At 49.5% G+C, this 19316-nt stretch overlaps 1 protein-coding gene across 2 annotated transcripts in view; it reads left to right on the top strand.

The window, feature by feature from the left end:
- Window positions 1–19316, top strand: part of MMD2 (monocyte to macrophage differentiation associated 2) — a 38500-nt gene that overhangs the window by 11447 nt on the left and 7737 nt on the right. Inside the window, exons 2-4 of one of the 2 annotated variants that reach the window (XM_044978729.1) lie at window positions 12042–12123; window positions 17193–17353; window positions 18808–18882. In XM_044978729.1, the coding sequence (XP_044834664.1) occupies window positions 12042–12123; window positions 17193–17353; window positions 18808–18882 (318 nt within the window). The remainder of the gene's footprint in view (window positions 1–12041; window positions 12124–17192; window positions 17354–18807; window positions 18883–19316) is intronic. The other variant, XM_044978731.1, reaches the window with a different exon arrangement.

Here is a 19316-nt window from a genome sequence, read left to right as displayed (position 1 = left end):
TAAAAAATGATTTGCTACTATCCCAGTATCAGGAACTGTCATGTAAGAGTTTGAGTTATCATCGAAATAAATGCTATAAAAATGTGCTGGAAAAAATATAGATCTACAGATATGGCGGGAATCTTCAAAGGCACGTTACTTGGCAGATAGGTATTAGTTATCGTACTTCAGAGGGGTTAGGGTACCTATCCACTCACTAAATCCCAGCCTTCTATATACAGATTTGTGTGTGTGTGTACATTGTATGTGTAGGGTTGCCAACGTTCTAGCTGCACAAAAATGAACAGCCGGGCCCCAGGAGCGGAGGCTAGGAGCTGGGGTGGGGCCAGCTCGGGGACTCAAGCCCCTCCCCCCCACAGGTGAGGTGAGAGGTTGGGGGGTGGAGGGCCAGGAGCAGGGCATAGGTGCGGGAAGCACCCCCCGCATCCCTACTTCCTGCGCCTGTGCTGGCACCGTGCTGCACACGCCCTGGAAGCAGCAAACAGCCAGGAGGTCCAGGTCCTAGGCGGGGGGGCCAGAGACTCCACGCGCTGCTTTTGTTCGCAGGCATCGCTCCCCCACTTCCCGGCCAATGGGAGTGCAGAGCCGGTGCTCGGGGCAGGGGCAGTGCGCAGAGCCCCACGGCTCCCCCATGTAGGAGCCGGACCTGCTGGCTGCTTCCAGGGTGCAGCGTGGTGCCAGCCAGGACATGTAGGGACTAGCCTGCCTTATCACCACAGCACCACCGACCGGACTTTTAATGGTCTGGTTGGCGGTGCTGACCAGAGCAGCCAGGGTCCCTTTTCGACTGGGCGTTCTGTCGGAAACCGGACACCTGGTCACCCTATGTATGTGGCTGTGTATATGTGCATATGTATTGTTGCTCCCTGGGCCCGAGCATTTAGCCATTACTCAGGGCCTTGCAGGGTTTTTTCTGCTAGGGAGAAAAAAATCAGTGATGTGAGTCAGGTATAGTCATGGTTTATGATTTTGTTTATTTACAAAGAATGTACACAAAGCCCTGTTTCCCTGAACACAGTCAAAACAAACAACAGCAGGCAGCTTCCTTGCTCAGAAATCCCCCTGGGGGCCACTCCAGCAAGCTCCATGCTCAAGAAGTTCTGTCTCTCTGCTTCCTTTCTGGCTCACACTCACACCACTCCTCCTGGCTTTCTCTCGCTCTGACAGACACCGCCTAAAACCAATCACGTAGGCCCTGAATTTGGAACCAAGGAAACCCCTCAATCTGCTCCATTTAGTCTGACTCGCCATACGGCCTAGTCCTTGGGCAGTAGACCCCTGCTGTTTATTTGGCTTGAACTGCTCCCGGTTGAGCCTGAAAGAGTGTTTGTCTTTGGACCCAAGACTCCCCATTCTGTTTCTTAGCACCCTTTTGCATAAATATACATTGTGTGTGTTATGTGCTATTGTTTAACATTTATATTGTAGTAGCGCCCACAGGCCCCAGTCAGGGTTGAGAGCCCACTGTGCTAGGCTGTGTATAGACACATGAAAATACACGGCCCCAGCCCTGAAACATGTGCCATCTAGGAAGATAAGTGATCTAGATAACGAGTCTTTTGTGTTTCCATTTTTCGGACTCACTCTGCTCCCTCCGGAAAGTTGCCAGTCGTTTTGTTACACTAAAACAGCACAGAGAGAGAATGCTTTGTTCCCTCACACCCACCTTCCCGACACACACCCACTCTGCCCTTGTGCATGATGCTTCCATCTGAAATGCTCCCTGGAATCAGTCCAAAAGCTGAAAGAGGAAAGTGGGTAGCAGGTTGAATTCCACCCAGGGGAAATGGATTGTAAAACCAAGAGCAGATTTAGTGTCTTTTTTCCTCCCAACATGGAGGGCAAAGGAGGATGGAAGTTGTATTTAAAGTGTAGGACACACAAGGCTGAACTTTCCGAACCTGGATTGCCATATGTGCGCGTAGGAGCGGGGAAAGTAGCACCCAGATGCCGAGAAGCAGGCACTGAGTACAATACGTACAGATATGTAGGCATGCGGGGGTGTTTCTGCAGATGGCAGAACTGGATGGGGTTAGAATTACAGTTTGCATTTGTAAGTTTCAGTGGGAAAACTTTCCCTGTAGCCTGGTAAGAAAGTAAACCAGGTATTTTAGCATTTTTATAGTACTGTTCAGTCATTTGGTTTGAGCAAAACATGTTACTGCAGAGCTTAGGGTCTTGATCTAGGGGCTACAAACAGGTGTCCAAAGGTTGCACCCACCATGCCCTTCCCCTGTACCCAAATGGGAGACAATCTCAGCTAGATGGAAGAGGGGGTCCCAGTATGGAAAAGGGTCGAGAACCATTGCTATAGAGTCTTCTCTCTGCAGAAGACACTAGCTGCCAAGGTCTGAAGTTGCTCACCCATAGAGGGCATCTAACTCAGTGGGTTTGGCCAGCCAAATCATCCTGCGTGTTGAGCACTGGCTGTGTTGCTTGTAATGATGCGCTAAACTCTCAGGAAGCAGCCTAATTACACGCTAGGGAGGAGAACGAGGACCGAATCCTATTACTAGGTCCTGTAGCTGGATCATTAGAAGATTACAGGTCAAAAGCGTAGCATGAGCCAGGGTCCAGCTTACAGGAATTCACCCAGCGGACAGGCACAGTGGCTTGAATACACACAAACAGTGCTCAAGCCTGGGGTTTTGTCCCTGGGACTCTCATGCGTTAGCACAGGACGCGCGGTCTTGATCATTGCTTAGGCGAGAGCTGGGGAAGAGGGGAGACTGGGAAGCCAGGAGGGGCAGAGACGTAGGGTTGTCAACATATTTCAAAAATAAGGGACTGTTTTCTTAGCACCCTCACCCCATCCTCCTCCCAGTATTATGATTATTATTATCATCATTCTTATTAATAGTAATACTAAGCAGTACTCACCTACCCTACATACCCCGGGGTATTTCTTGCTGCTTTTTGCAGCACTCAGCAACTCCCAGTCTTGTCGCACAGAGATGAAACAATAAGGGACCTCCCTTGTAATAAGGCCAGAGAGGGACTTCCTGGCATTGGTGATATCATCTGTCAGAGGCCATTACTTTCTCTGTCTCTTGCTTCGTAATGAGACGCTGTCACTGAGCTGATGGGGGCTGGATTTATTTGCCAATTCCATTATGCTTTCTGGAGTGAGTGTGATGGATGATTGTCAGGAAAGAGGCTAAAGAATAATCCTCTTTGTTAGTTCTGAAGAACCTGGAGGGCGGCTGGGTGTTGGCCGGGGTAGGGGCAGTCAGTACCAGTTTGCTCCGGCTGAAAGCTCAGGGGATGAAATTAAAGAGGGGCCAAAATGAGAGAATCTAGATGTTCACCGCCAGTTTAAAGTGGTTGCCTTTGGGGTCCTGGCCAAATGGCAGCTCACCTGCTGCCCACTCATGTGACTTTTCCAGACCTCTCTAGCCCGCCACCTGGTGGTGTTCAGTAACCACTCCCAGCTGAGGAGTCGGCGAGAACAAGACGCATTCGGCCTCCTAGCAAGTGCCCTAGTCCCATCTCTCGCCAAGAGATTTTTCTAGCCACCGGCAGCCTGGAAAACCGTGTGCGAGGGAGGTTTTATGAGTGCTTTGCGGGGAAGCGGGGGGGACTGGTTAACTCTCACATGGCTTCCCCACAGGTGTATAATGTGTGCACCCCAAGCTTTATATCACACTAATCACCTCTGAATAGGAATATACCTAGTTCTCATATAACACTTTTCATCACTAGACCCCAAAGCACGTTACAAAGAAGGTCAGCATCATTACCCTCCTTTTCAGATGGGGAAACTGAGGTACAGAAATGTGAAGTGACTTGGCCACAGCCACCCAGGAGGTCAGTGCAGAGCAGTCCCCCGAGTTCCTGTCCAGTGCCCTGGCCACTGAACCACACTCCCCTCACACTGTTTGCTCTTGGTCCGCCTCATGTGTATATATTTAAATGGAGGTTTTATCAGCATAAATCTGAGATGGACACACTATACACTAGTGGGGGAGCCATGTCTGAGTGGTGCAGCTCCTCCCACGCAAGTGCATATAAACCTTTACCTCACATGCCAGGATGTGTTCCGTATATGCCTCGGGGAGTGTGTGAAATCTCAGTGCTTCAGATCCATGAGCCTCAGATCATCCACCTGAGTCTTCAAGCTCCCAGAGGTTCTCACACCCCACCTAACATCTAAAATCTGGTTTTAACCCGCTTTCCTCTCTACCCTGCGCACAGCGAGAGCCAGAAAGCAGCTCACAGGTCTGCATGATGCTCAGAGCCTCCTCATTCTTGGATGACATGGAGTAAAAACACAGCGGGAGAGGGGGGATGAATATGGGAAGTCAGCTCTGGATTTTCCTTTGATTCTGCAGGACAAGAGTCTCTTTGTGCTGGAGTCCAGAGTTGTGGGCATGAGGTTTTTTGCAGCTTGCTCTCTGGCAAATGAGGCCAGGATCAGACAGGCCTGAAGGAGGGCAGTGGGAAACCCTCTGGCAGCAGTTAACAACCTGTGCATATTAATTCTGGCAAAGGCTGCCATCCTCCCATTTAGGACTGACAAAGCTCAGCTAACTGTCTGCCAGAAGCAGCCACTGGAGAGAAAAAGGGGCTGGAAGCCCTCTTGTTCAGTTGCTGATGGCTATCGTCTGTAATGGGGTGCAGCACGGAAGGAAACAGATTCTTCAGTCTAATGGCTTGTCTACACAGGCCGTTATTCTGGAATAGCTGTTCCTGATTAGCTCCATGCGTGCATGCACTCATTCTGGAATAAGAGTGCCTTGTTCCCATTTAATTTAATCCATTAAATTAATTTGGAATAAGGCACGCTTATTCCAGAATAAGAGCATGCACGCATGGAGCTAATCAGGAACAGCTATTCCAGAATAACGGCCTGTGTAGACAAGCCATTAGACTGAAAAACTCCAAGATCCATTTAATCCGGCCAGCAGCTCAGGTGTAAGGCTCTGATGGCTGTACTTCCGCAGGAGCGGGCAGTGCTCCGGCAGGGCAGCCCTGCAAAGAATGTACTGTAGGAAGTAGTAGAGGGAGGGTGCAGTGTGAAGCTCACAGAGCTGATGGTAGAAATCCTGCTGGAGGCTCCTTCAGCTCACCAGACTCGAGGCAAGTTGTTGTGGGTGAGGTGGGGCGATTGGGTGGAATCAGGCTTAGATGATGGATTTGGCCCATTTGGCAGCAGGGTCCATGAGGGAAAGACTGGAGCAGGGAGAGCACTGGGACTGTAAGCGCTTCGGGGCAGGGGTTGTCTCTCTGTTGTGTACAGCGCCTAGCACAGTATGGTCATGGTCCATGACTGGGTTGCTAGGCACTACTGCAATGCAATGAATAATGATGGGATCAAAGGCAAGAGCTGGGAGATGGAGGAGACAGGACTCTTTCATTTTGTTTTCACTGGGGGAGCTAGACTGGAGGATAAAGCACGTAAATGTCTGCAGGTCCCGGCAATGAAAAGCCCATGGGGGAGGCTGCAGTGGGGGAGAGTATCAGCAATCTCCCTAATTGCAGGACTCCAGGGCAGAACAAAACATGTCTGGTGCTGGCTGGGGTCCAGCTGTAGCTATTGTGGCCGGGAGAAGCACCCAGCTATCACAGCCTCTCACCATCCTCGAGCAGCTGAGTTCCCATTTTGCTCCTGGTGGAAATTAAAGCTGTTCCCCCCAGGGAGCCATCCCACCACTCACCCTCCTCCGTACCACAGCAGGCCTGGCCATCGCAGGGGTGTGTGCGTTATCAGCAAGTGCCAAGGGCGTCATGCACTTTGCAGGATCAAGCTCGCAGTACAAAGGGGAGCTGGGTAGGAGGATAGTGTTTGTGAGCAGTATGGAGTCTGAGGACACAATACAGTCAGAACAGCCTATTTTCATTTGATCAGGCACATTCAGGTGCTGCATGTTCTGATCATCTAGATATCACTAATTGCACCTGGTCAGAAGGCACTTCGCTTTGTCCGATCAATGCAACCAGCCCAGCGGATGCTAGGAAGTCCATTCAGAATGCCCCATGGAGCATGCACTGGAAGGCGCTTGGGGAGTGGCTACTTTGATTTGCTGCTGCAGAGCCCAGGAGACATCCTCTCCATTCCCTGGGGTTTCTGGCAAGGAAACTGCAGGCATTGGTTTGCATGGGGACTGTAAGGGGAGACAGACCTTTCTGATTTGTCGGGGCTGAGGAGAGAACCCTGTGGGATGAGGAGAACAACCCAGGAAAGAGAGAGACCATGACAGTGCATGGTTACTTTGAAACTGCAGTGAAACCAAAGCCACCCTGGATTAGAGCGGATGAATCCCCAGGGGTTAAAAGCGCAGTCTGTGGGCACGCCAGTGTGTATCAACATGTAGGCAGAGCAAATGGGAAATCATGTACATGATCCAAACTCCAGCCTTGCAGCTCGCTAACTTTAAGCTGCGAAGAAGAAGCTCACCGGAGGGTCAGTCTTTCAAAGGCACAATTTTGTGCCTGCTCAGCTCCCAAAGAGCTTTAAAATCTGTCTGTCTCCTCAATTCTCCTTTGAACGCAACCTTGCAAAAGGGCAAAATCTATTGCCTTTCCCTTCCCAGGATGCTAATGGGGTCTTATTTATAGGTTTGCCTGGGGCGTTACAGACAAGTCCTTGGCCCAAAGCATTCAGTCTACAACATTCTAAGTTAAATGTACCACAGCGAGGGATGACAGTGAACAAACGGAGTAAGAGGAGATGAGAGTGGGAAAATCTAATTATAAGTCAAAAAAGGCTATCCCAGGCAAATGAACATGTAGAATTTTATAAGGCTACATAAGCCCCCAATCAAAGACAGGCCTATTAGACGGAGCACACAGTGGTCAGATTCTGCTTTCAGTTACACTGGTATATAAGTCCAGAACAACCTGACTGACATTGATGGAGTTACTTTCCATTCCCATTGGTGTCCCTGAGAGCAGTGACAGGCAGTTTGACCGACTGGGAAGTTAGGTACCTGTGTTGTATTCCTTGTGGAGTTTTTGACAGGTCTTAGTCAGTAAATCTAGTTTCCCCATAGGACCGTGGGCCTCTCCAGCCAAGTCAGCTGTTTGGCTGCATTTAGGACTTTCCAGGAGGGAGGCAGTAGGAGTGGAGAGAGGTGGGGCAGGGGCGGGGACTTGGGGGAAGGGGGGAATGGGGGTGGGGCAAGGGCGGTGCAGGGCCAGGGGCGGGGGTGGGGTAAAGCACCCACTGGGAATGGTGGAAGTCGGCGCCTATGGTGGTGGGAGGGATTATCCCATTGCTGTAGTTAATCCACCTCCCCGAGAGGTGATAGCTAGGTTAATGGAAGAATTCTAGTGCTGTCTACACCGGGGGGTTAGGTTGACATAGCGACATCTCTCAGGGGGATGGATTTTTCACACCCCTGAGAGACACAGCTATGCACTGGTTTTCAGTGTAGACCAGCCCCTAGAGATCCTGGAGCCCCAACCACCTCTCTGACAGGTGGATTACCTACGCTGATGGGAGAACCCCTCCTCGTGGTGTCGATAATTTCTATGCCGAAGTGCAACAGAGGTCCAACTGAAGCGCTGCTGCTGAGCCGCTGTAGTGGTTTAAGTGTAGACGTACCTTGAGGGAGGAGGAAACAAAGGCTGTGTCTACACTAGAACTTTTGTTGGCAAAACTTTTGTCAGTTGGGATGTGGAAAAAAAACCCACACCCCGATCGACATAAGTTTCACTGACAGAAGCACCGGTGTGGACAGTGCTATGTTAGCAGGAGATGCTCTCCTGCCGACATAGCTACTGACACTCGTTGGGGATGGTTTAATTATGCCAGTGGAAGAGCTCTCTCCCGCCGGTACAGAGCCGCTACACAGGAGACCTTAGCGGTACAGCTGTGCTGCTGTAAGGTCCGTAGTCTAGACACAGTCAAAAATGTGAAGGCAAGAAGGAAAAGAGAGAGAGAGAGAGAGAGAGAGAAGTAGAAGAGACGAGAGAGGGAAATAAATACACAAAACCATAGCCCTGGCTACCTCAGGGGAGGAAGGCGGCAAAATTAAGCCATTGGCCTATTGTGAAGTTACATCTGATCTCTTGTGTTATAAGAACTAGATAGGCTGACCGGAGCTGGATTTCCAACAAATCCCAGCTCCCATTCTCAGGCCCTTAACCCATCCAGTCCCCTTGCCTAGCTACAGTGTGTGTGTGTGTGTGTGTGTGTATATCCTTACATGCTGGTATTCAGTTCTGCCATTCCCAGACATTTACTTCCCTGCCCAAGTTCGAAAGGCGCACTCCGCCCCGTGCCAAGGGGCTGTGGGAATCGGCGTGACACGTGCCCCCGAGGTCAGCCTCGCTTTTATTGTTATTATTATTAAAAATAATAACGATCAGTAGAGTCGGCCTGGGCAAGAGACAAAGTGAGGTTTGGGTTTTTTTTTTTTAATTTCCTCGTGCATGTTTCCATGGAAACTGTGACATCACCGCAGAACTGTGAACGTCTGGGCCATGCAGAAAGGATTAAAAAAAAAAGAAAGAAAGGAAGAAATAAAAGCACCCAGATGGGGTTTCAGTGAGGCTCTGAACAGTTACCTAGCAACGGTACAGTAAAATAATGTCCTGTTGTTGGAGAGAAATTGTTACAGGATGTTGGGAAGGAATGTGAACAAAATCCGGGCTCAGGCGGGGAATTAACAGAGCCAAAGTCTCTTTGTTTGCTGGGGCCTGGCTCGGGGGGCTTATTAAAGCCTATTAGTGAGACTAATAAACAGGGCCAGGGAAGCTGAGTAGTAAAGGCACCCATGTGTGTCCCACAAGAGTAGCCCCGACTGAACAGAGCAGGCCTAGGTCTCAGTGACAGGTTTGATCCAGGTTGGTCAGTTTGGCATTGGTTTATTTTTATACAAACCAGGTCTAACCATGGCAGTGAGGCCAGGCTGTGAGCCAGCTGTGTTAGACGCTGGGATTCTTGCCTGGGTGTGAAGGGTGTAATCTTCCTCTGGGTTTGTTCAGCACCCAGGAACTAGAATCGTAGAATCATAGGGTTAGAAGAGACCACTAGGGTCATCTAGTCTAACCCCCTGCCAAGAAGCAGAGGGGCCTTTCAGTCCTACCATTGGGCCTGCACTGGGTGATGCAGAACTGAGCTATTCCAGAAGGCAAACTCCCAGGCAAGCCAGGGGAACATGCCAGCTGTTACACCCCTTAGGCAGGTGCAGCGTGCACTCCTCTCTATGGCTGGCCCACTCTGCTAGCCAGTGGAGGGGGAAAACATAGGTCATGGCTCCACCTCCTTCCCACCTGACAGCACCTACAGGAGCACTGCTCGGGTGCTGCTATTGCACTCAAGTGAACATGCAAGTGAGCACTTAGTGTGGCTGTGTGTTCCTATAGCGACTGGCCCCAGCAAAGATAAATCCTGCTACGAGGTGACACTAAGAGTTAGATTCCTTTGGCTCAAGTGGCATGGGCTGAAGTGCTGGTTCTGAATGCTGAAGGGTCAGCTCCCGCTGACGACCATGATATCCCTACCGTGTTACATCTCGGTGCTGTAAGATCCTAACAGATGCTGCCGCGCAATGGAGCCTCAGTGCTGGAGCTTCTTTGCTGCTATGTTTCAGTACAGCATCCATGAGAGTCAGGTCCTTAGGCATAGGATCCTGGGGCATGACACTGCCCTAGCAGGATACAAGGAACTCCCATTGGCTTCAATAGGGCTTACTCGTACACAGCTAGGGCAGAATAGGTACCTTAGATGCTGGTCTGTAGGTCTCTGACCTGTAATATACCAGAAATAACATAGTCATGTCTCTCTGCTGGAGATTCCCAGATACAGTGATCTAATATTGTAGAGATAATACAATTGTGTCTCAATATCTAATAAGCAGGGGCGGGTCTAGCTTTTTTGCCACCCCAAGCACGGCAGGCAGGCTGCCTTTGGTGGCTTGCCTGCGGGAGGTCTGCTGGTTCTGCTGCATCAGCGTACCCGCCGCTGAATCCGTGGGACCGGCGGACCTCTCGCAGGCAAGCCGGCGAAGGCTGCCTGACTGCCGCCCTCGCAGGGACCAGCAAGGCGCCCCCACCCCGCAGCTTGCCGCCCCAGGCACGCGCTTGGAGCGCTGGTGCCTGGAGCAGCCGCTGCTAATAAGTGTTGCTGCAAAGGACAAACAGCTGTTTCTTCCTCAAAAAGCTCTTAAAACGGTGCTGTATTTGCCAGGGAAGAGTAGCCGGCTAGTTTGCCTAAACCCCAATAGGATATTTTGCTCTCGATATGCTTAGCAGGTCAAATTCCACGCTCAGTTTCACCTGTGCAGTCCCCATTGACCTTACTGGCAGTGGCACAGGTATAACAGCACACGTTGACCCTTCTACTTCTGGTTTTCTGTGGACTATGATCATTCTTAATAGGGCATTGCCCTGACATGGTGTAACATCCCAGAGTCATGCCGTGGATGAAGGACACAACTGTGACAATAGAGATGCATTTTAGACACCATTAGCACTTGAACACTTATTCTGAAGATGACAGTAACACCAAGTGCTCCACTCCTTAGCTCAATCCCTTTGATTAGGGCATATGGCTTTGATTAGGCCATGCCCAAGTATGAACCCTACACTTTGTCCAACCTTCATTGTGTTGGATATGTTTTTCATTATGGATACACATTTGTCTACTCTATCATGCTGAAGTTCAGCATGATACACCTAGCAACTGACAAGCCCCAATGCTATTTCTTTATTTGGGGGAGGAGAGATAGCTCTGTGGTTTGAGCATTGGCCTGCTAAACCCAGTATTGTGAGTTCAATCCTTGAGGGGGCCACTAGTGAAGGCAGGGGGCTGGACTCAATGACCTTTCAGGGTCCCTTCCGGTTATAGGAGATAGGTATAGCTCCAATTTAAAAAATAATAATAAAAAAGCTATGCAGTTCCAAGAGTGGCCTGTGGCAGGAGCTAGCACACAGAAATAGGCCCTGGCCCAGCAAATCCAAGTGGGACTTGAAGATGCTCTTTCTTATGTGCACAAGCAGTTTTCTCTCTCTCTTCCCCTGGCCTCCTCATTCCAACCCTGAGCTCAGACAGTTGGCAGTATTGCCCACGTGTCCACACAGGGCCTCTCTATTTCAGTCTTTCAGCACTCGAGTCGACCCTCCTTCCTGACAGAGCTGGGTGATGACTCATAAAATAACAAGTACATCTTCTCAGGGGTTTGTGCACGAATATTTGAGCTGTGCTCAGTTTCCCTAGGTGGTGAGATGTCACTAGGGTAAGGGAAAGAGCCGCTGTTAACAAGGCCAGAGGAATTCTAGGGGACACCTCTTCCGATCTTCCCTCTTTAGGAGCACTAGCGCTTGCCATTTCTCTACATCTCAGTGTCAGCATCCCCTGGAGTGGCCTCTTGCTGGCTGAGTTTGAGTCTTGCATAGCAGCAGCCTGTTGGCCCAGGATCCTCCCATACGTGGCATCTCGTGGGCACATGTAGCTGCGGGAAGTGAGTGCAGCTCGGAGGTGGTTGTCTGGCACAGGGAAAGTGTCCACCCAAGAAACTGCTTGCCTGACACACTAAAAAGTCCTAAGCCAGCCATGGGGGGGGGAGTGCGCACTGCATCAGAGATCGAAGCTCGGGATGATCTTGCAACTCCTGCTTCCCTGGCCAGTGGGGGCTGTTGCAATGTGACCACACGGGGTGAAGGGTGCAGGATGAATTGAAAGGTGAGTGCAGCGGTGTGTGAGCAGAGAGGGTGCAGTCATCTGCCCCTTCAGACACTGCTGGGACCAGACCTGGACTTAGGGTGACACTAGGCAACAATAGTTAGCCTGGCAATTGTACTTAGGGGCCCCGGTGGGGTCAGGGGGTGCAGGAACATACACTCAGCTGCTCCCAGTGAGCTCTAGGCCTGCACATGAATGCCGCTTTGCAGAACCCATCACAGAGCATTGGCAGCACTAGAATTGGACCAGCAACACTTCAGAGCTGGGATTGGGTTACCTGGAGGGCGCCAGCGCACATCACCCAGAACCCAATCCCAAGTGTAACTGATTCGATATTATCAATAAATGATTTGTGGCCCTGCCCCAGGACTCCACCCTCTGACCCTGCTTCTCTCCTGCTTTCTCATTCAAGGTTTATGAATCACAGGGTCCCGTCCAACCGGAGATACCAGCCAACGGAGTATGAGCACGCAGCGAACTGTGCCACGCACGCCGTGAGTCACCTTTGCGTTGCCTTGGGGGGTGGGGAGGCACGTCGGGCGGGAAGGAGAGGTGTATGGGTCTCAGCTCCCATTGTGTTCCCAAATGGAAGACAAAGCTGGGGCTTGCTCCACTCCCTGTTCCCTTACAAGTGCGCTCAGGAGCCATCACGGGTTGAATGTAAATTACATTTAGGGTTGCATCTTCTGACTGGAGCTCAAGGGCTGGGATGTGCCCAGCTGACACCTGGAGTCTGCACACCCAGTCGCTGCACATGCATATGGCCCGGAGCTAGTTTGCAGGAGCTCGCCACGTCTCCTTTGGTCTCTGGTGGCTTTTAAGCAACAGTCAGGGCTCATTGTAAATGACTCTTACCTGACACAGATAATCTTGAGTGGCAGTGTGGGTGAAAGTGATCATGAAATGATCAATTGCACCATTCTAAGGAAAGGAAGGAGTGAGAGCAGCAGAGTGAGGACTATGGACTCCAAAAAAAAAGCAGACTTTAAGGCTGAGGTGTTTAATGCCTATTTTACTTCAATTTTCACCAAAAAGGTTAATGGTGACCAGATACTCAATACAATTACTATTAACAAGGGGGAAGGAACTCAAGCCAACGTAGGGAAAGAACAGGTTAAAGAATATTTAGATACATTAGATGTATTCAACTCGGCAGGGCTTGATTAAATTCATCCTAAGAACTAAAGAACTAGCTGATGCAATCTCAGAACCATTACCAATTATCTTCGAGAACGGATGGAGCACGGGTGAGCTCCCAGAGGGCTAGGGAAGGGGGAACATAGTATCGATCTTTAAAAAGGGGAGCAAAGAGGAACCCCGGAATTACAAAGCAGTCAGGATACTAGAACAAATTATTAAACAATCAGTTTGTAAGCCCCTAGAGGATACTACGATTATAAGGAAGAGCCAGCATGAATTTGCCAAGGATAAATCATGCCAAACCAACCTATTTTCCTTCTTTGAAAGGGTTACTGGCCTAGTGGTTGGGAGAAACAGTAGACATATGATATATCTTGATTTTTGGTAAGGGTTTTGACACATGACAATCTCATAAGCAAATGAGTGAAATGTGATCTAGATGAATTTACTATAAGGTGGGTGGACAACTGGTTGAAAGACCATATTCAAAGAGTAGTTATCAATAAGGCTACAATTTAATCAAGGGTATTTTTAGTAAAAGTTATGGACGGGTCATGGACAAGAAACAAAAAATCACGGCCAATGACCTGTCCATGATTTATACCATAAATACCCCTGATTGAATCTTAGGGGGGAGACGCTGGGGGTGGGGGAGGGAGCCCATGGCACCAGTGGCAGGGGGGGAACCCCCGGGGGCCAGCAGCTGCTCCGGCCACCACTGAGGGTGGAACCCCGGGGGGCCAGTGGCTGCTCCGGCCACCGCCCGTGGGGAGCCCCAGGGCCAGCTGCTGCCCTGGCTGCCCCCAGGACCACTGCTCAGGTGGTTCCCGGGGCCAGCCGCATCGGCTATTGCTCGGCCAGTCCCCGGAACCAGCTGCCCGGGGCCACCAGAGCAGAGGCCGGTGCGGCTAGCTACGGGCTGCTCAAGTGGCTGCGGAGCTGCTATCCCCGGGGCCAGCTGCTTGGGCGGCCTGGGGGTTAGTCACACCGGCTGCTGCAGAAGTCACAGAGGTCGCAGGAAGTCACAGAATCTGTGACCTCCATGACAAACACGGAACTCTAATTATCAGTGGTTTGCTGTCGAACTTAAAGGGTGAATATAGGAGGGCCCTCAGGGGTCAGTCTAGGTCTGGTACTCTTCAATATTTTCATTAATGACTTAGATAACGGAACGGAGAGCATGCTTAGAAAATTTGCAGGTGGCACCAAACTGGGAGAGATAGCAAGCACTTTGGAAGACAAGATTAGAATTCAAAAGGACCTTGACAAATTGGAAAATTGGTCAGAATTCAACAAGATGAAATTCAATTAAGATTAGTGCAAAGTACTGCACTTAGGAGGGAAAACTCAAACGCACAACCACAAAATGGGCAATAACTGGCTACCAGATGGTAGATGGGTAGATGGTCGCATGCTGAGGGGTTACAGTGGGTCACAAATTGAATATGAGTCAACACGGTGATGCAGTTGCAAAAAAGGCTAATATCATTCCGGGGTGTCTGAAGAGACGCGTTGTACATAAGACACAGGAGGTAACTGTCTTGCTCTACTTGGCCTTGGTGAGGCCGCAGCTGGAGTACTGTGACCAATTCTGGGCACCACACTTCAGGAAAGATTTGGACAAATTGGAGAGAGTCCAGAGGAGAGCAACAAAAACGATAAAAGGTTTTAAATCCTGACCTATTAGGAAAAGTAAAAAAAAAAAAGAAAAAGAAAAAACTGAGCATGTTTAGTCTTGAGAAAAGAAGACGGAGCGGGGACCTGATAACAGTCAAATATGTTAAGGGCTGTTAGGAAGAGGATTGTGATAAATTGTTTTCCTTGTCCACTGAAGAAATAATGGGCTTAATCTTCAGCAAGAGAGATTTAGGTTAGATATTAGGAAAAACTTTCTAATCCTAAGGGTAGCTAAGCTCTGGAATAGGCTTCCAAGGGAGGTTGTGGAACCTCCATTGTTGGAAGTTTTAAATAACAGGTTGGACATACACCTATCAGGGATGGTCTAGATTTACTTGATCTGGACTTGATGACTTCTTGAGGTCCCTTCCAGCCCTATGGTTCTAGGATTCTAAGATCTTGAAAGCAGCTTGAATGAGGGGACGGCAAGCAGGAGCTGTGGCTCCGATACTGACATAATGGGGGATCTGAGACACTCTTATAACTGGGCTTTGTACATCCCTGCATCCAGTGATCAAAGTCGATTGGAACAGGATGGGGAGCTCTCATCCCGCCAGCCAAGGAGGAGGGGAAGCTGTGGGGCAAACCCACTCCCCTGACCACCCCCTTGCTTTGACCCCTGCCTGCTTCAAGGTGGGGTTTTTTTCTCCCCCACCCATCTTGCTTCATGTGGTGAAGTTATTTGGTTAGAAAACCAAAGTGTTTTGCTAAGAACTGCTCATGCTGGACACCCCTACGGTCTCCGTGAAAATGGAACATTCCTTTTTCACAGCAGGAGATGGCCGTTGTGGCAAGATAAGAGGGCCTGGCATTGTTGGGGAATGGAAGGATCTGATTGGCTGAGAGTGAGGTAAGTAAGGCAAGAACATGTGGCAGGGCGTGGCATGTAACATGAGGCTATCTCACCCCTGGTGCATGGGGAGGCACGAGGCTTTGCATCCCCAGCACCAGAGGGATGGGGTGTGACCTTATAACCCCCACCCTGGAGGCTGAGTGTCTTTATTTTTCTAAGCCTGGAAGTCAATTTTTAAGCCACGCCTGCTTTATGGGCCCGATCCCACAGCCCTGAGTCAAGAAAATCTCCCACTGGCTGCAGGAGAATTCTGGAGGTGCTAGGATCAGGCAGGACTGGACTCAATCGCAGCATCTGATATTAGGAAGGTTTTTAGAGCACACGTCCTCGTGAAGAAGCCCTTGCCTTTTGGGAATGCTTCCCCACGACTTTGACAATACATTGCGTTTCGGAGGTTAGAGCCTGACCCAATGGGAAGACTCCCATTGGCTTCAATGGGCATTGGATAGGACCTTAAATAAGGCGTAGAAAAGGGCCTACAGATTGCAGGTGGCATCAGAATAAGAAACCTAAAGACACCTGTTCCAGGTATCTTCTCCCACGCCGCTATTCTCTGGGGCTCTCTCAGGAGTTAAATGAAGGAGACAGAGCCTTGTTTTGGGCAGTTTCCATTCGAATGGCTGGCTCTGTGTTGTGTCTGACAGACGGCGCATTCAGTAGCAACTATCAGATGCTAAATATCAGGAAGAACTCCTTGAGATTGAGCTCTATGGAGTCATCTCTCCAAGAGAAGTGGTGGGAACTCCATTGCATGGGATTGTTAAAACTATACCAGGAAATGTAAGGAACTGCCCTCCACTGATGGGGAGATAGGGTGGGTGACCTGAGAAGCTTTCTCCAAATTTGAGTTCTGTGACTGAGTAGCAGAGTCAGGGGCTGAACACATCCCTGCAACTTCTGGGCTTTAGCCACTTGGCCATGCTCTGTCCCCTGGAAGCAGTATGTGAACAGCTTAGGGAAGCTTTGGGCCCATGGCAGGTATATCAATTGGTCTTGTTTTTCTAAATCATGGCGAGAAACCCTTTCTTAGTCAGCAGTCAGGCCCATGGATACCAGCCAATTGACTAGGCCATGGAGGACCAAATGGTGCGGTTATCATGTGATAACGCCATAGCTAGGAGCCAATCAGATTACTTCATTTTCCCAACACCCATTCTGAAAGCCCTAGACGACACCTTAGAAGCTCATGCATTTTGCATGGCTATGGGTGACCTGGTGGTTGTGCTGTTCCTCCAGGGGCTCTCGCTAAGGTACAGACTGTTCAGCAGTTTTGACTAAGCAAATTCTGTTATTTATCCCCCTTCCCAGACCCCCAGGGTAAATTGGGCAGGAAGCCTCTTTTCTTAGATTTACAACAGGATCCTTTTCTTCCTGCTTGGCGGGAATGAGGAAAATGAAAAATAAAAGGAATGAAGGGAAATCTGTGATTGCTACGCACATCAGAGTAGAGAGAAGGGGCAGTGGGAGGGGGCTATCTCTGACATGTAATGCCCTAAGCCCCTTCCGCCCCCCACTGGGAGGGGCTGTCTCTGATCTCTACCCCCCGTGCCTCCGCTGTCCCATATGGGGAGGGGACTTCCTGCACAACTCTAATCTCAAAAGTTTGCTGAGCCCCACCCTTGGAGGGGGCTCAGCTCATAGTCTTCTCTGGCGGCGCTGTTGGGGACTGGTGTACCTGTTGTGGCAAGTGGGGTCTGAAATCATGTAAATAATACAGAGCGGTGCCTGTCCCAGCCTCTGTCCCTCAGCTGGGCTGGACAGATTCATCCATAGATGAGGAGCCATCTGAAAGGAAATCAGGGATAATAGTTATGCCATAGACTAGTTATTCTATAAAGGCCTTCGTTAAATGAATGAGCCAGAGACGGCCAATGGAGTTCTTCTCCCTTCCAGTTCTGGATCATCCCCAGCATCCTGGGCAGCTCCATCCTCTACATCCTCTCAGATGACCATTGGGAGACCATCTCAGCCTGGATATATGGGTTTGGCTTGTCTGGCCTCTTCACTGTCTCCACCATCTTTCACACCATCTCCTGGAAGAAGAGACACCTCAGGTAGCAAAGCCATTTGTCACTACAGGCCCTGTTCTCTGGGGGAAAATAGAGAAGGGCTGTGAAGGCAGAGATAGAAACAGCCAGGGGACTAGGACCTCCATGGGCAGGACAAAGAGCTAAAAATGACACACACACACCCTCTGTATTTTTCTGATCACTTTGTGTGAGCTTCTACCTCCCCATTAATCATGCCAGCACCTGTGCGCCCTCTTCTTCCCACCTTCTCTTACTGAACACGGTCATTAGGGCTAGCTGAAAATGAGCCCGTCAAACTGTTTATTAGCTCTCTACCCACTAGCCAGTGTGGGTGCAAGCCACTGCCTTCTGCTGGACAATTGGGAAATTGGGGTTTCAATTAAATTGTTTACAAAAAGTGTTTTCTTTCCATAGAAAATTTAGTTTTTTCATTGAAAAATCTGATGCCCCAAAACTAAAATATTTTGGCCAAAAATAAAAAAAAATGGAATTCAGAAATGCTGCTATGGTGCCTCATGGGAGTTGCAGATCAGTTGCCTGATGTCCCCATTCTCCTCTATGGGTAGTCCCATGATGCACTGTGGCAAGCAGTTCCCATGATGTACTATCCTCTCCAAAAGGAGACACCTTGGTGCATCATGGGAGATGTAGTCTGACTGGGGAACCTGACCTGTAGAGAAGGATGGGAGCAAGAGGCACCCAAATCACAATCCCCATGTCACATCTCAGCAGAATTTCTACATCAAAGTATTTTGATTTTCAGACAAAATATTTGTATATTTGAATTTTTACTAAAAAAAAAATCAGTTTTCCACATTAAAAAAATCTACCAATTTTAATTTTCATTGTAAGCTGGGGAAGGGATTAGATACTGAGATGATTCACGAACCTCTGGAGACCTAAGTTCTAGTCCAGTTGAGGACGTCAGTTATAATAAATCCTTAGCTATTTGAGACTTCTGTTTGCCACTGTTCTGCACCACGTGGCCTCTCAGAGATGGCTCGATATCAGATCCTCATCTTCCACAGGCCCCTACTTCTGAAGAACTGTTAGTGATTAGCCACCTCGGGCCTCTGACACACAGCTGAGCAGTTCTGATTCTTTCCAGTAGAGGGCAGTGGCTCGCACACAGTACTGTATCTACTTGTTAGCAGAGTCAATTCAACCTGATCCCCTATGACCACTTAAAATATCCAGAGAACTGGGCTCGATTGGCAATCTCTGGTGACAGGAGACTCCTGCTAGCAGCAGAACAGGGATACTGCAGGTCAGCATCGAGGGGCAGAAGAAGCTTTGCACAGCACCATATCTAGTGCCCGTCTGTGCTATCAAGTCTTTAAGAATCATTATATTCATCTCATTGACCAATACGTTGCATCTGAGCATTTATTTAGTTTCCCAAGTAAATCCATTTGCTCCCCCCTCGCTGGCTCAGGATGCTCTAACTCCCTGCATGTGTTTGTCTGTCCCCTCTCTAGAACAGTGGAGCACTGCCTGCACATGTTTGACCGGATGGTGATCTACTTCTTCATAGCAGCATCTTATGCCCCCTGGTGAGTTCACTGAGTAATAGCAGGCTGGTCTCTCTTGGGGTGGAGGAGAAGGAATTCAGAAAATAGTCTCACACTTTACCTCCTGGTTAAAAGTTTTAAAAAATTAAAAACCCACCTTGAAGCAAAAGTCCCACTCCTGCATTTTAGCCCTGGCTAAACTCTGTCCGAAGTCCATGGCTGCACATGCTCAATGCCTCTAAAAACCAGGCCACTGATTTAGGTGCCGAGGTTTGGCTTGCGGGAGCTAAATGGACACCCAGATTTGAAAAGTCTAGCCCCTTTGCCTTGCCTGAGGCTGGACAGCAAGCGTTTGGTCCAGAACTCAGGAATTCCTGGTGTCTCGGCGTTGCCAACCCAAGAATCGTGAATCAGGACCTGAAGGATCCTCAGATTTAAAAAAATAATAAATGTGAGGCCATTTGAGCCTTTAGGGT

This window comes from Mauremys mutica, chromosome 11 (genome assembly GCF_020497125.1).
Source record: "Mauremys mutica isolate MM-2020 ecotype Southern chromosome 11, ASM2049712v1, whole genome shotgun sequence".
NCBI classification, from domain to species: domain Eukaryota; kingdom Metazoa; phylum Chordata; order Testudines; family Geoemydidae; genus Mauremys; species Mauremys mutica.
The sequence above is the reverse complement of the archived record's forward strand: the minus strand, read 5'-3'. Positions and strand labels throughout refer to the sequence as shown.